Below are 15558 nucleotides of genomic sequence, written 5' to 3'. Positions count from 1 at the left end.
CTAACTCAAACGACAATCACTTTCCTCCCTGCCTAACAAAAACAGGAGAAAACTGATCAAACAAAAAGGTGGTCCACTCCTACATGCTCTTACATTAACCAACATAGTGACACAGTTAACGGTCTGCCGGTTGGGTTGGGCCAAGGTTGAATGACATGGCAGTCCCTGGCGGTATCTTCTTATCTGCTGCCAGCCATCCACCCTGGATGCACCAATCATGGAGGAGCACCTGCACACTCAAATTTACATATAATTACGACAACAGTCGTAACACTGATGAAACCTGAAGCTTCAGGATTTGTGAGCTGTCCACTTTCAGCCCCGACGGCGTGTCCGTGTACGTGTCGTAGAGTGAACGATCCACGCTCTGTGTTTCCATCATTGTGTGTTTAGCTGCTCTCATTTACTGTTTTATCTGTTTGTTTGTTGTTGAAATACTTTTGGGAGCTTTAACCTGAGATTCTGGCAAAATACATTTATATTAAAAATCGATTCAGGATTGAATGAATCAACATCGCTTTATTCAAATTAAAACCATTTAAATAGGAAAATCCATTTTTTTACACCCGCCTCTAATGCTGGGTAATGTCAGCTGGTCCATGTGCAGCTGGCTGTGAGGCTCAGGGAGCGTCTACAAAGTGCAACACTGAAAGAACATCATCCATAAATATTGAGTAATAACTGGACTCTCATACAGCGAGACTCAAATGCCTTTAAACATCAGCTTATCCTGCTGATCCAAGTCCAACACTGAGTTTGTAAAAACATGTTAGTCAATCATTTTGTTTGGTTTCTGAGGAAAATGATTCAATAACTTGCTGCTAATACACAATATTTCATCATATTTCCTCATAACCCTCTTTTGTCTGACCATTTGATCCCATTTGAATTTGCAATAAAGGATCCACAGAGTTTGGTGACAATAATGACAGTAGATGTTTGTGTGAAAGTGCTGAAAGCAAATGAGTGTGTGATGTTCTTTCAGTGTTGCACTTTGTAGACGCTCCCTGAGCACTGGTCTCACAGCCAGCTGCACATAGAGACCAGTGTTGTTAGTCCAGGTCAGAAGATGACTTGTTGGAATGAAAATGAGCTTGTAGTTTGTCTGCTTTAATAATGTGACTGGAAAAAGGTGTTGGACTTCAAATATGTCCATTTCTTTCACACTTCACCTTTAAAAGTGAAGCCTTGTGGTTCCTGGAAGGAAAAACACGACTTTTTCAAGTCTTTGTCCTGTTTTTATGAGAAATGTACGACTTTAATGTGAAACATTCAGAGTTTTATATCTTGTTGTGTTTGTTTGAAGCTGCTTCCTGTTGGCTTCAGCTGTTTGGAGTTTCCATTTTCTAAACTTCTACATTCTGAACCTTCTTCAGCTCTGAACAGATGATGAAACACTGAATGATTTCAAGCTCACACTTTGTCTAATAAACTTACATCTTTCATTCTTTATACAGATTGGAGAGCTGTGGTTTGTCAGAGATCAGCTGTGATTATCTGGCAGCAGCGCTGAAGTCCAACCCCTCCCATCTGAGAGAGCTGGACCTGAGCTACAACAACAAGCTGCAGGATTCAGGAGTGAAGCATCTGTGTGGTTTCCTGGAGAGTCCAGGATGTGGACTTGAAACTCTGAGGTCAGTCAGCATGTTTTAGTTGTGCTGAGATGAATATGATGTGAAAGTTGTGCTGACACTAAACTGCAGACATCAGGCTGATATTATACTGATCCACACTGAGGATCTTCATGGTAAAGTCTGTTTTCTTCTTCTCTGGTTTAGTCCATTGACTGCAGCAGAACAATGTTCACATTTCAAACAGTGAGACTCAACGTATGGCCCGCGGCCCACACGCGGCCTGCCCACCTTTCCTGATTCAGAGAGAGGGGACCCTGATTAACTGTGTAGTGTTCTTCCTCACAGTTCTAAGTATCAGACACAACAATGAATAATCCACAGCTGACTGTCTTTAGCAGGTCAAAGGTCACAGCACACAGCAGACAGTGGGAAATATTATAATTCTGATCATTTATCAGCACATATCCATATGTATAAAAACAAAGCTGACACTGTGAGACTTGATCAGAGGTGTGATCATCACAGCAGAGGCCTTTGTGTCAAAGTCACTGAGAATCAAACAGAAACACATGAAGCAGATTTTCCTGTTCTGGCTTTTTATAGCAGATAACCTTCAAAATATTCTGCAGTCCATCAAAAACTGAAGCAAACCATGAATCAACATGTGAACATGAGCTGATGCTGCTGAAGTGAAGCAAAGTTACAGAGGTTTGATTACAGACACAGCTGAGAGTTTGTAATCTGTCATCATTTTAAAAGGTTTAAATTTCTTCAGTATTGAACAGCAGAAATGAGGCTTTGTTTTCGGAGGCCGACAGCAGTGAACACAACAGCAGACTGGTGCGTAATAAGCAGTGAATAATGCAGGAAACAGATTTTTGAAGGTAAACTGTTCTTGAAGTACACTGTGAGAGAGAGAGAGCTGTGCAGGAAGTAAACGTCAAAATCAGAGAGAATTCATGACGATGTTCATCAAACGTAAAGCGTAGTTTGGATCTTCTTCTGCTGCTGGTTCACTCAGTTTTGGTTGGAGACAGATGAAACCTGCAGCTTCAGGATCTGTGAGCTGTCTACTTTCAGCCCGACGACGTGTCCGTGTACGTGCCGTCGAGTGAACGATCCACGCTCTGTGTTTCCATCTTTGTGTGTTTAGCTGCTCTCATTTACTGTTTTATCTGTTTGCTTGTTGTTGAAATACTTTTGGGAGCTTTAACCTGAGATTCTGGCAAAATACATTTATATTAAAAATCGATTCAGGATTGAATGAATCAACATCGCTTTATTCGAATTAAAACCATTTAAATAGGAAAATCCATTTTTTTAGCCGCACGTTTTGAGTGTTTCCTTTACATGTGTGTGTTCCTTCTTTTTTCCTTCAGGAACACACACATGTAAAGGAAGCACTCAAAACGTGCGGCTATCCTAAATGGGCGTTTTTAAAGTCAGCAAAGAGGCACAGAAAAGAAGACCAGACACCAGCGAGGGAGGATAAGAAGGACAGACGCAACAACATTGTCATCCCCTATGTAGCCGGTGTATCAGAAAAACTCAGGAGAGTTTTCTCCAAGCATGACATCCCAGTGTATTTCAGACCCAGCAACACACTCAGACAGAAACTGGTTCACCCGAAAGACAAAACACAAACTTAACAACGTGGTGTATGCTGTACAGTGCAGCGTGGAATGCTCAGACCTCTACATTGGAGAGACCAAACAGCCACTTCACAAGCTCATGGCACAACACAGAAGAGCCACCTCCACAGGACAAGACTCAGCTGTCCATCTGCATCTTAAGGATAAAGGACACTCTTTCGAGGATGCCAATGTTCACATTTTGGACAGAGAGGACAGATGGTTTGAAAGAGGAGTGAAAGAAGCCATCTATGTCCACTGTGAGCGACCATCTTTGAACAGAGGCGGGGGTTTACGACCCCAACTCTCTGCCATCTATAATCCAGTTTTGAGATCCCTTCCCAGACGCCTTAACGCCCACTCACATCCTGGGCCATCTGACCTCAGGAATTCGCATGACAAGGTGGGGCCAGGTTTCACAATGAACACACCCGAAACTCTTGCTGATTGGGTCCCACACCCAGTTTCACACCTTGGCTCAGGTGATTAGAGGATCATCAGGGGGTCCTTTTGTCCCTCTGTGGGGGTCACTCCCACTAGGTTTATATCTGGGACTCTCCACCATTTGACCTTAGAACTGAAGAAGCTTCTCGGATGAGAGGTGAAACGTCTTCAAGTAACTTAAAGAAGTCCAGACGCTTTTCTTTGCAAGCTCCTTTGACTACGATGACCTGGATGACTGAGAACCTTCACAGACATTGAGTAATAACTGGACTCTCATACAGCGAGACTCAAATGCCTTTAACCCTTTACAGCCGATCGGAGCGGGAACGCTCTGTTTTGCGTAACTATTTTTAAATCCCAGTAGCACTGCAACCACATAAGCTAGCGCAAAAATTTTTTTTGCATATGAAACTGGAGGAGTTGTACTTACATCTCATGCCATCAGCTTGTCCTCGGTCACGGTTTCCTTCCACATAAAGCTTTGCAAAAACTGCATAAAAAGCGCTTGCAGGAACAAAAACATAATATTCCAGAAACACGCTTTACCGATTCGATCAGCTGTTCATAACACTTCCTACGTTGGAACAGACGTCAGCGCGAACATTTGCATTTCCGCCATTACCTGCCCGAAACCGGAAGTGACGTCATTTTCGCGGAAATGTAGTCTTTTTTACTATCAGGTCATCAGGGCCTATACTGGTCTTTTTAAAAGTTATCTTTGACTTTATGACTTTCTGTGTCGTTTCTGGGATGCTTAGGACTCATATTGCACTGCTGGAAATAGTTTATTTTGATGCATATGCTGCTTTTTTGCAAATTTGCATTCTAATATTTATTTTCGTTTTTCCTGCAGTGTATAAAAATTGGTGTATTTCAAAAATAAAACTATGAAGACACTCAAAATAAATTTCCTGTGGTGGGAAACTATTTTGTGCAACTTTTTTGTATTTACAGTTTTGAGGGATAAGCCTCTTAAATTTCTCTAACTACAAATATATGTTAAAAAAGCAAAAACAATTTTCAATTTTTTTGTAGTTTAGTGCACTTTTTTGCAATTTATGTAATTACTATGCACTTAATGAATACATATTATTAAAATCTGGGCTATAATGGTTTTATTGATGTATAGCAACTTGAAATGCTCCAGAAAATGGCTCCACAGCATGTAAAAATATAAAAAAGCTCTGGCAGACTTGGTTCTATGGTAGGCCTTAAAGGGTTAAACATCAGCTTATCCTGCTGATCCAAGTCCAACACTGAGTTTGTAAAAACATGTTTGTCAATCATTTTGTTTGGTTTCTGAGGAAAATGATTCAATAACTTGCTGCTAATACACAACATTTCATCACATTTCCTCATAACCCTCTTTTGTCTGACCATTTGATCCCATTTGAATTTGCAATAAAGGATCCACAGAGTTTGGTGACAATAATAACAGTAGATGTTTGTGTGAAAGTGCTGGAAGCAAATGAGAGTGTGATGTTCTTTCAGTGTTGCACTTTGTAGACGCTCCCTGAGCACTGGTCTCACAGCCAGCTGCACATAGAGACCAGTGTTGTTAGTCCAGGTCAGAAGATGACTTGTTGGAATGAAAATGAGCTTGTAGTTTGTCTGCTTTAATAATGTGACTGGAAAAAGGTGTTGGACTTCAAATATGTCCATTTCTTTCACACTTCACCTTTAAAAGTGAAGCCTTGTGGTTCCTGGAAGGAAAAACACGACTTTTTCAAGTCTTTGTCCTGTTTTTATGATAAATGTACGACTTTAATATGAAACATTCAGAGTTTTTTCTCTTGTTGTGTTTGTTTGAAGCTGCTTCCTGTTGGCTTCAGCTGTTTGGAGTTTCCATTTTCTAAACTTCTACATTCTGAACCTTCTTCAGCTCTGAACAGATGATGAAACACTGAATGGTTTCAAGCTCACACTTTGTCTAATAAACTTACATCTTTCATTCTTTATACAGATTGAGGAGCTGTGGTTTGTCAGAGATCAGCTGTGATTATCTGGCAGCAGCACTGAAGTCCAACCCCTCCCATCTGAGAGAGCTGGACCTGAGCTACAACAACAAGCTGCAGGATTCAGGAATGAAGCATCTGTGTGGTTTCCTGGAGAGTCCAGGATGTGGACTTGAAACTCTGAGGTCAGTCAGCATGTTTTAGTTGTGCTGAGATGAATATGATGTGAAAGTTGTGCTGACACTAAACTGCAGACATCAGGCTGATATTATACTGATCCACACTGAGGATCTTCATGGTAAAGTCTGTTTTCTTCTTCTCTGGCTAGGCTTAGTACACCATTAATCAGTTGTGTTTTACCATTGCTCTCTGCAGGGTTGATGTCAAGACTTTTAAATCTTCCATAGACAAAACCAGTGAGTACTGAGACTCTGTGTCACATTCATCACTATTTCATCAACAGCATATCACATGAAAGCTCGTTTGTGCTTATTTAATTCTGCAAAAATCTATAAATTATGGGGGTTTTTAAGGATGTGTTTTTAGGTACTGGTTTTGGTCAAAATATTTTAATACTTTTTAAAATCTTTTTAGTGAGTGAGAAGGCTGCAGCTGAAGAAGATGGTGGGTCCTTAAGGAAGAAAGAGAAATCCCTCACAAACAGTTTGTATTTGATCAGAAAACCACTAAAATACTAATATGATTGTAAACAGCACCAGTTAGAGTTCCAGGAAATCCTTAATTATTCGATGTTTGTCTCTCATCAGGTTACTCTGAGGTCAGACTGAATCCAGACTCATTAGACACAGAGCTATATTTGTCTAAAGATGACATAAAGCACATTAAGGTGAGAGAAAAGCATGTGGATCTGATTGTCTTGTGATACAAAAAAGAGGCCTTCAGCACAGAAATTTGTCAGGCGTGTTAAAGCACAGGGCAGACAACCAGTCAGGTTTAAGATTCTGTGTCATTGTCAGTATGTTACTCGCAGTTTTGAAAGTGTGTACAGATAACACCTGATGTGTACTCTGTGTGCCTAGGGGCACACGCCACTAGCTGTGTGGTCCATCTATGTTTCTACCCTCACATATGGCCACGAGCTGTGGGTAATGACTGAAAGAACGAGGTTGCGAATACAAGCGGCAGAAATGAGCTTCCTCCGAAGGGTGGCTGGCCTCTCCCTTAGAGATAGGGTGAGAGGTTTAGCCATCTGGGAGGGGCTCAGAGTAGAGCCGCTGCTCCTCCACATCGAAAGGAGCCAGCTGAGGTGGTTTGGGCATCTGACAAGGATGCCCCCTGGGCGCATCATGGGTGAGGTGTTTGGGCATGTCCCACCGGGAGGAGGCCCCGGGGCAGACCCAGGACACGCTAGAGAGATTATATCTCTTGGCTGGCCTGGGAACGCCTTGGTGTTCCCCCGGATAAGCTGGAGGAGGTGGCTGGGGAGAGGGAGGTCTGGGCCTCTTTGCTTAGGCTGCTGCCCCTGCGGCCCCGGATAAAGCGGAAGAAAATGGATGGATGATGGATGGATGGGTGTACTCTGTATAGTTTGTTCTCCGTTTACTTGTTTATTGCGGCTTTAAACAGCTGATGTATTTCCTCTCTGAATTCCAGGCTCCATCAAGCTTCACCCCTCAAGTACAAACTGAATCCACACACATCTCCTACAGGTGCTTCTAAATTCACATTAGGTTGATAACATGTATTTAATGATGTGACAAGATGCGTGATACAGCTGGAGGTGATCAGACCTCAGCTCATACAGGCTGGTTGGAGTGCTTCAGCCCTTCTGTGTCCTACAGGTTCAGGTGTGCTGGTCCAGGTGTGTTCCAGTGTACTCTGACCAGACTAGTGTTTGTTATGGCTCAGGAGGCAGAGCTGTTGTACAGGACTGTCCAATGGGATGAGAGCCTCCTTCAATCAGCTGGAAAAACAGCTGCAGGGCCGCTGTTTAACATCACATGCTCTGTGGATGCAGTCTGGGAGCTCCACCTGCCACACTGTGAAACAAAGGAGGGTGAGCACTGTGCTGTGAAACATCTGTGTTACTGTGTGGTGCTCAGCTAATATGAACTGTTCTTTATCATACAAATAACCACAATGCAGTTTATTTATAATTCAATTCAATTCAATTTTATTTATATAGCGCCAAATCACAACATAAGTCGCCTCAAGGCGCTTCATAGATACAGAGAAAAACCCAACAATCATATGACCCCTATGAGCAAGCACTTTGGCGACAGTGGGAAGGAAAAACTCCCTTTTAACAGGAAGAAACCTCCGGCAGAACCAGGCTCAGGGAGGGGCGGGGCCATCTGCTGCGACCGGTCAACCCGTTCTCACTCCCAAAGCGTAACATTTTACGCTAGGTGACAAATCGTCACCATATTACGTTTTCGGCTACCCACCACGTTCCTAAATGACGACCTCGGAAAAAAGAGGACATATGAGAACCGTCTGGACTGAATCTACACATGTTCGCTCTTTTTCTTCAAATCGCTTAGAAACACGCTATTTAACATCATTAAAGACCTGGTTAAGGTCAGGAATAAGGTTATGGTTAGGGCTAGGGATAAGGTTAGGTTTAGGGCTGGAATACAGGGCTGGAACGTCTATTACCGCGGGAGTGTCATTAACTGGATTTCAGCCATAACCCGCCGCGTACCATAAGAACGCCGAAGGTCTCCTTTCGCGTTCCCCAGGAACGCCGCGGGACGTGACAAAACGTCGACATGTTACGCCTCGGGAGTGAGAACGCTCTGGACCGGTTGGGGTGAGAGAAGGAAGACAGGATAAAGACATGCTGTGGAAGAGAGACAGAGATTAATAACAGATATGATTCAATGCAGAGAGGTCTATTAATACATAGTGAGTGAGAAAGGTGACTGGAAAGGAAAAACTCAATGCATCATGGGAATCCCCCGGCAGCCTACATCTATTGCAGCATAACTAAGGGAGGATTCAGGGTCACCTGGTCCAGCCCTAACTATATGCTTTAGCAAAAAGGAAAGTTTTAAGCCTAATCTTAAAAGTAGAGATAGTGTCTGTCTCCCGAATCCAAACTGGAAGCTGGTTCCACAGAAGAGGGGCCTGAAAACTGAAGGCTCTCCCTCCCATTCTACTTTTAAATACTCTAGGAACAACAAGTAGGCCAGCAGAGCGAGAGCGAAGTGCTCTAATAGGGTGATATGATACTACAAGGTCATTAAGATAAGATGGGGCCTGATTATTTAAGACCTTGTACGTGAGGAGCAGGATTTTGAATTCAATTCTGGATTTAACAGGAAGCCAATGAAGGGAAGCCAAAACAGGGGAAATATGCTCTCTCTTTCTAGTCCCTGTCAGGACTCTTGCTGCAGCATTTTGGATTAGTTGAAGGCTTTTCTGCGAGTTTTTTGGACATCCTGATAATAATGAATTACAGTAGTCCAGCCTGGAAGTAATAAATGAATGAACTAGTTTTTCAGCGTCACTCTGAGATAGGATATTTCTAATTTTAGAGATGTTGCGCAAATGGAAGAAAGCAGTCTTACATATTTGTTTAATATGTGCATTGAAGGACATGTCCTGGTCAAAAATGACTCCAAGGTTCCTCACAGCGTTACTGGAGGCCAAGGTAATGCCATCCAGAGTAAGAATCTGGTTAGATACCATATTTCTAGGCTTTTCAGGGCCGAGTACAATAACCTCAGTTTTATCTGAATTAAGAAGCAGAAAGTTAGCGGCCATCCAGGTCTTTATGTCTTTAAGACATTCCTGCAGTTTAACTAATTGGTGTGTGTTATCTGGCTTCATGGACAGATAGAGCTGGGTGTCATCAGCATAGCAGTGAAAATGTATGCTATGTCTTCTAATGATGCTGCCTAAGGGAAGCATGTATAATGTAAACAGAATTGGTCCTAGCACTGAACCCTGTGGAACTCCATAATTAACCTCAGTGTGTGAAGAGGACTCTCCATTTACATGCACAAACTGGAGTCTATTAGATAGATATGATACAAACCACTGCAGCGCAGTACCTGTAATACCTACAGCATGTTCTAATCGCTCTAATAGGATATTATGGTCAACAGTATCGAACGCTGCACTGAGGTCTAGCAGGACAAGCACAGAGATGAGTCCACTGTCAGAGGCCATAAGAAGATCATTTGTAACCTTCACTAAAGCTGTTTCTGTGCTGTGATGAGCTCTGAAACCTGACTGAAACTCTTCAAATAAACCATTCCTCTGCAGATGATCTGTTAGCTGTTTGACAACTACTCTTAAAAATGATTTTTGATATGAAAGGAAGGTTGGAGATTGGCCTATAATTAGCTAAGACTGCTGGGTCTAGAGATGGCTTTTTGAGTAAAGGTTTAACTACAGCCAGCTTGAAGGCCTGTGGTACATAGCCGATCATTAGAGATAGGTTGATCATATTTAAGATCGAAGAATTAATTAATGGCAGGACTTCTTTGAGCAGTTTTGTAGGAATGGGGTCTAAAAGACACGTTGATGGTTTGGAGGAAGTAATTATTGAAGTTAACTCAGAAAGATCAATTGGAGAAAAAGAATCTAACTTAACATCAATGGTACTAAGAGTAGCTGTAGATAATATTACATCTGTGGGATGATTATTGGTAATTTTTTCTCTAATGATAAAAATTTTATTTGTGAAGAAGTTCATGAAGTCATTATTAGTTAACGTTAAAGGGATGGTTGGCTCAAAAGAGCTCTGACTTTTTGTCAGCCTGGCTACAGTGCTGAAGAGAAACCTGGGGTTGTTCTTATTTTCTTCAATCAGTGATGAATAGTAAGATGTTCTGGCTTTGCGGAGGGCTTTCTTATAAAGCAGCAAACTATTTCTCCAGGCTAAATGATGATCCTCTAAATTTGTGACACGCCATTTCCTCCCCAGATTACGAGTCATCTGCTTTAGGCTACGTGTTTGAGAATTATACCACGGAGTCAGGTACTTCTGATTAGAGACCTTCGTTTTCACAGGAGCTACAGTATCCAGAGTCGTACATAGTGAGGAGGTGAAATTATTAACAAGATAATCGACCTCTGTTGGGGTAGCGTTCAGATAGCTGCTCTGCTCTGTGTTGGTACAGGGCATTGGAGATGATAACAGTGGGTGGATTATATTCTTAAACTTAGTTACAGCACTTTCAGAAAGAAATCTACTTTGACAAAGTCTACTCTCCACCGCTGTGTAATCAATTATTGTAAATGTTATCAGGAAATGATCAGACAGGAGAGGGTTTTCAGGAAACACTGTTAAATGTTCAGTTTCTATGCATATGTTAAAACAAGATCTAGAGTGTGATTAAAGTGGTGGGTGGGTTCTTTAACATTTTGAGAGAAACCAATTGAGTCTAATAACAGATTAAATGCCATGTTGAGGCTGTCATTTTTAGCATCTATATGGATGTTAAAATCACCCACAATAATTATTTTATCTGAGCTCAGAACTAAATTAGATATAAAGTCTGAGAAATCAGACAGAAACTCTGTGTAAGGCCCAGGTGGACGATAGATGATAACAAGTAAGACTGGTTTCTGAGTTTCACAGCTGGGGTGGACAATGTTAAGCATCAGGCTTTCAAATGAATTACAAACCAAGAACATATATAACTGCACAAACGTGTAACATAACTGATGCCTAGTTCTGAGCTTTATGTAATGAATAATGCAAAAGTTTTGGGCTGTTCACATTTATAACAAAAAAGGATGGAGGGGAACTTGTTTGCAGGAGATGTAATCCTCAGATAAGGTGAGAAGTAAATCTGAACTCTCAGAATGAAAAGCTCTTTCCTTTCACAGCGCTGTGTGTTGATGGCCTGCTGTCTGTTGCCCACATCTCTGATGATGGGATGAGCATCTTGGAGCCGCTGGAGATCACTGCCACCCATGTGGTTGTGAAGGTTCCTCACCTCTCTGGGTGGGGCGTCATCTGGGATGATTTTAAGCGGCTCCTGAACATAACAGTAAATGGCCAAGTTCTGCTGTTCTTCCGACCTTCAGAGCCTGCAAGAATCAATGTGTTTCTACTCCAGGAAAATATCCCATTGTCAGAGGTAAATAGTTTCATCATCTTCACTCTGTGGTCCTCTCAGAATCCAAATGATTCTCAGCAGCTTTCTGATAATAAACTAAAGTTATGTACAGGTTTACTGGTCACTCCACTCTGATTACCTGAGACAAAGAGTCAGGCTCCATTTAACTTTTCTTACCCACATTGTTGACCAATCACTGCTCTTCTTTATTCACTCCCAGTAGTGACCCTAAGCTGTGAACATTTGATGTTTGTGACCCATAATGTCAGATCTGACACTTCACTGATAAAAATAAAATCATGGAGCTTTTTTTCTCTGCAAAGCTATTCTATCTCAAGAATGATTGTTTTTGATTCATACTGACACATGATATTCTACACCTGATATGTTTAAATGAGCTCTACAGGTGAATAGACTTATTAACATTACCAGCATAATAAACTGTCCTGTCACTGCAGGTGTCTGCCCAACAACACGATGATGCTGAATACCTCCAGACCCCTGCTGACTGTCTTTTCAGCTTCGGTCAAAGGTACAGTGTCCACTGTGAGCCTGAGAGCAGGATAATACAGCCGAAGGTGAGTCAGCAGTTAGAAACTATATGCTGCTGAAATGAAATGAAAGTCCTGGATAACCCACTCGTCATGAAAATGGCACCTTTCTGTTGTTGTTTAGCAAACACAGTTTCGCTCAAAGTCTGGCCCAAATTATCATCCAACATTTCAAGTTTTCCTGAATACAAATTCAGGGTTTGTGAGTCTGATAGTCAAAGACCAAGAGGGGAATGAAATCTGGAAATCATCTGTTTGCCTGCCAGGTAAGATTCCTGCCAAATACCAGCAGAAATTACCCTACAAACTTTTTATTTTATATTTTATAAAACTTCAACTGAAATCATACTTCTCTTTTCATCCTCAGTTCAGAGTGCTATTAAATGTCTATCTTTCTTTGTTCCTTCAGCACCAAGAACAGAAACCTTAATGAGAAATGTCCCAGATGAGTCCGGAGTCCCGGCAGACGAGAGGCTGCTCACAGTTCGCTCACAGTTTATTGACAGAGTGTCTGAACCTGTTTTAAACAAACTTCTGGATAAACTCCTGGAGCAGCATATTATCAATGAGCAGGAGATGGAATCAGTCAGATCACAGCAGAGCAAAGCAGATAAAGCACGAGAGGTTATTGACACAGTGCGACGAAAAGGAAGTATAGCCACCTCACTCCTGATCGCTGCTCTCCGTGAGGAGGATCCATGCCTTTTCATAGAGCTGAACTTAAGATAAGACAGATTTCTAATAAATCTCAAAGACCACTGACAGTGTCATTATTGTGATCTTCATGTGTGTGTTGGAAACTGGACTTTAGTTCTTATTAAAACCTGGACTCTGACTAGAAGCTGAGCAGGACATTGGATGGACTGAAGCAGAGTCTGGGACCTCGGTAAGTCTCTGGGCTGCTCATTATTAGTGCACAAACCAGGAAATATGTGAAGCTCAAACCTGTAGATGCTGAACCACATCTACAGGTTGAAGAGCAACACCTCAAGTTATCTGTGACCGGCGTCTGTTTCCAACAATATAACTGAAGCTGTTTTTACCTTTAATGCTGGAATAACATGTTGAATCACATGATCAGTGTTTACAATCTGATTACTGAGGTTCTCGTCTGTGCTAGCTTCTGCTCTGAGCAGCATTTTGTGTTTCTGCCTGTATAAATAAAGTTTTGCTGTTTGCTTTCTTATGCTGGAGTTTGAATTCGTGTTTTTAAACAGTTTGAGCTTCCTGTTCGTGTAACCCGTTCATGTGTTACACCCGTCATTGCGTTGTGTTCTGGCGTGAAAGTAAGAGGCAGGAGACAGCACTTGGGTCTTTGGCTCTTTACTGCACATGTGCAACACAGAAATAAGTGTCTGATCTGTGTGTGTCACGCGACTGCCAGTACACCTCTCCTCCGGCCATGCTGAAAGGAGCTGTGCCTGCAGCTTCATTAACACCACAATAATATAATAAATCTAATACAACAAATTGTTTTAAAACATTAACTTAAGCTCTCAAAAACAAAAAGCATAAAATAAATAACATGTCACTGAAAAATCATTAAAAACAACTTATAAGAATAAACAAAATAATTCAAAAACAAATAAACAGTCAGATAAATACAATTCAATAACCAGGACCCAATATTCTGGTGCTTATAGTTCAAACATTATACTTCAGTACAATTATATTAATAACCGCCATCCAACAGGCAATACAACACTGTACTTATAAAAACAATAAATGAAAGAGTGCATCTCCAAAACATAAGAACATCTCCATACCTGCAACACAGAAATAAGTGTCTGTTCTGTGTGTGTCACGCGCCTGCCAGTACACCTCTCCTGATGAAGGAAAAAAGAGTGCACGCTGTTAAAAAAACTGCAGTGAATACGCTCACAAGCCTCTAGCGTTCAGGCTAACTTAGCATGCTAGCATTTCAGCTGCGTTCTCAGCTAAAACTCATTAAAAACGTATATTAGCAAACTCTGTCCTCCACAAAACTTATCCCGAACGAGTCTCTTAACGACAAACAAAAATGCGGCGGTTCGGCTGTATTCACATTGCAGCTTGGGGTCTGAACAAACTGAGCAATGTGGCAGTGACTTACCTCCGGCCATGCTGAAAGGAGCTGTGACCGGGGCACACATGCACGCGCCTACGTCACCACGCAGCGCGCACACACACGAACGCACACAGACTCAGATCACACAGGTAGGAGAGTGAGATGCAAAATGACATATTTAATTTAAAAAAAGGGTGTTTTGGGTGAAATTCAAAAGTATTTAACATAAATGTTACATTCGTCTGATTGACTTGATTTGCGTCTTATATAGGGATGGGTATTGATAAGATTTTAACGATTCCGATTCCATTTTCGATTCTGTTTAACGATTCGATTCTTTATCGATTCTCTTATCGATTCTCTTATCGATTCTCTTATCGATTCTTTTTTTTTTTTTTTTTTAAAAAGGAGAACACTAAGGTTGATTAGCTTAGAACTTTGTTTTATATCTTCTCTTTGAACAAGGTAGAAATTTAGGAGTAACATGGCCTTACAAACCCAACAGTGAGATCTTAAGAGATCCAGCCTACGGCTCTTCAATGGGGTGTCACAGGGTCCCCAGGAAAAAAAATTGTAAATGTAAAATAATAAAATAAATATTCTTCTGTAGCAATAACAAAGTATAACATAAATTGTTCTGTAGCAATTACACAAGAATATCCAGTAATGTCCCTGCCTACAATTAAACACATTCACTTACCAAAAATCGGGGGCATCTGCTGTGGCAAATGGGTGCAAGCCTTTGACCACAAACTTAGACACTGCTCGGTGACATTCGTCTATCCTGGCCTGAAAGGAGACGCTACCAGTAGACTGCAGCGAGAACTGCCAGCGAGCGCCAGCCAGTCTGTCTCTCTCATCATGGTCACCTACATGTACAGTAATGGCAGGTCTTGTAATAAGGCAGATTGCGGTAACATAATATGCACTGTTGGTTGATTATTTACCTGCCGCATTAACGGGAGAGGACGTGCAAACGTTAGCGCTGCTGCTGGGTTGAGAGTCACGAGTCCGGAGCGGAATTAAAAACACGTGTCATCGCGTGTTTTGTGAGCAAATGCTTTTGCATATTCGTAGTGTTTCCTCCCTTAAATGAAATATCGACTTTGCAAGTTCCCCTGTTGTCATCGGTTCTCATAAAGTATAATCAAACTTTTGAGCGTTTGAGCCGCTTAGGCGCCGTGTTTCCTGCCAGGTAAATGACGCTCCGCAACGTGGTGACGTCATTCGGGGCGACTGGAATCGATAAGGGAATCGTTTGCAAAAATGGCAAACGATTCCAAGGAATTGAAACAGTGGGAACCGGTTCTCAACAAGA

General features: G+C 41.7%; 1 protein-coding gene across 1 annotated transcript; it reads left to right on the top strand.

Annotated features, from left to right (window-relative positions):
• The first annotated feature begins 5947 nt into the window (after positions 1-5947).
• LOC147336663 (NACHT, LRR and PYD domains-containing protein 1b allele 2-like) lies at positions 5948-13379 on the top strand. The gene is made up of 9 exons (XM_086285590.1): positions 5948-6020; positions 6199-6267; positions 6372-6451; positions 7219-7274; positions 7407-7621; positions 11410-11663; positions 12101-12220; positions 12318-12459; positions 12603-13379. Coding segments are annotated over exons 1-9 (1257 nt in total). The 5' UTR covers positions 5948-6019; the 3' UTR covers positions 12923-13379.
• The last annotated feature ends 2179 nt before the right edge of the window (positions 13380-15558 follow it).

The sequence above is a fragment of the Aulonocara sp. 'chitande type north' Nkhata Bay genome, linkage group LG3 (assembly GCF_057382095.1).
Source record: "Aulonocara sp. 'chitande type north' Nkhata Bay isolate Kocher_YH1m ecotype deep benthic linkage group LG3, A_spYH_male_GT1.1, whole genome shotgun sequence".
Classification (NCBI taxonomy): Eukaryota; Metazoa; Chordata; class Actinopteri; order Cichliformes; family Cichlidae; genus Aulonocara; species Aulonocara sp. 'chitande type north' Nkhata Bay.
The sequence above is the reverse complement of the archived record's forward strand: the minus strand, read 5'-3'. Positions and strand labels throughout refer to the sequence as shown.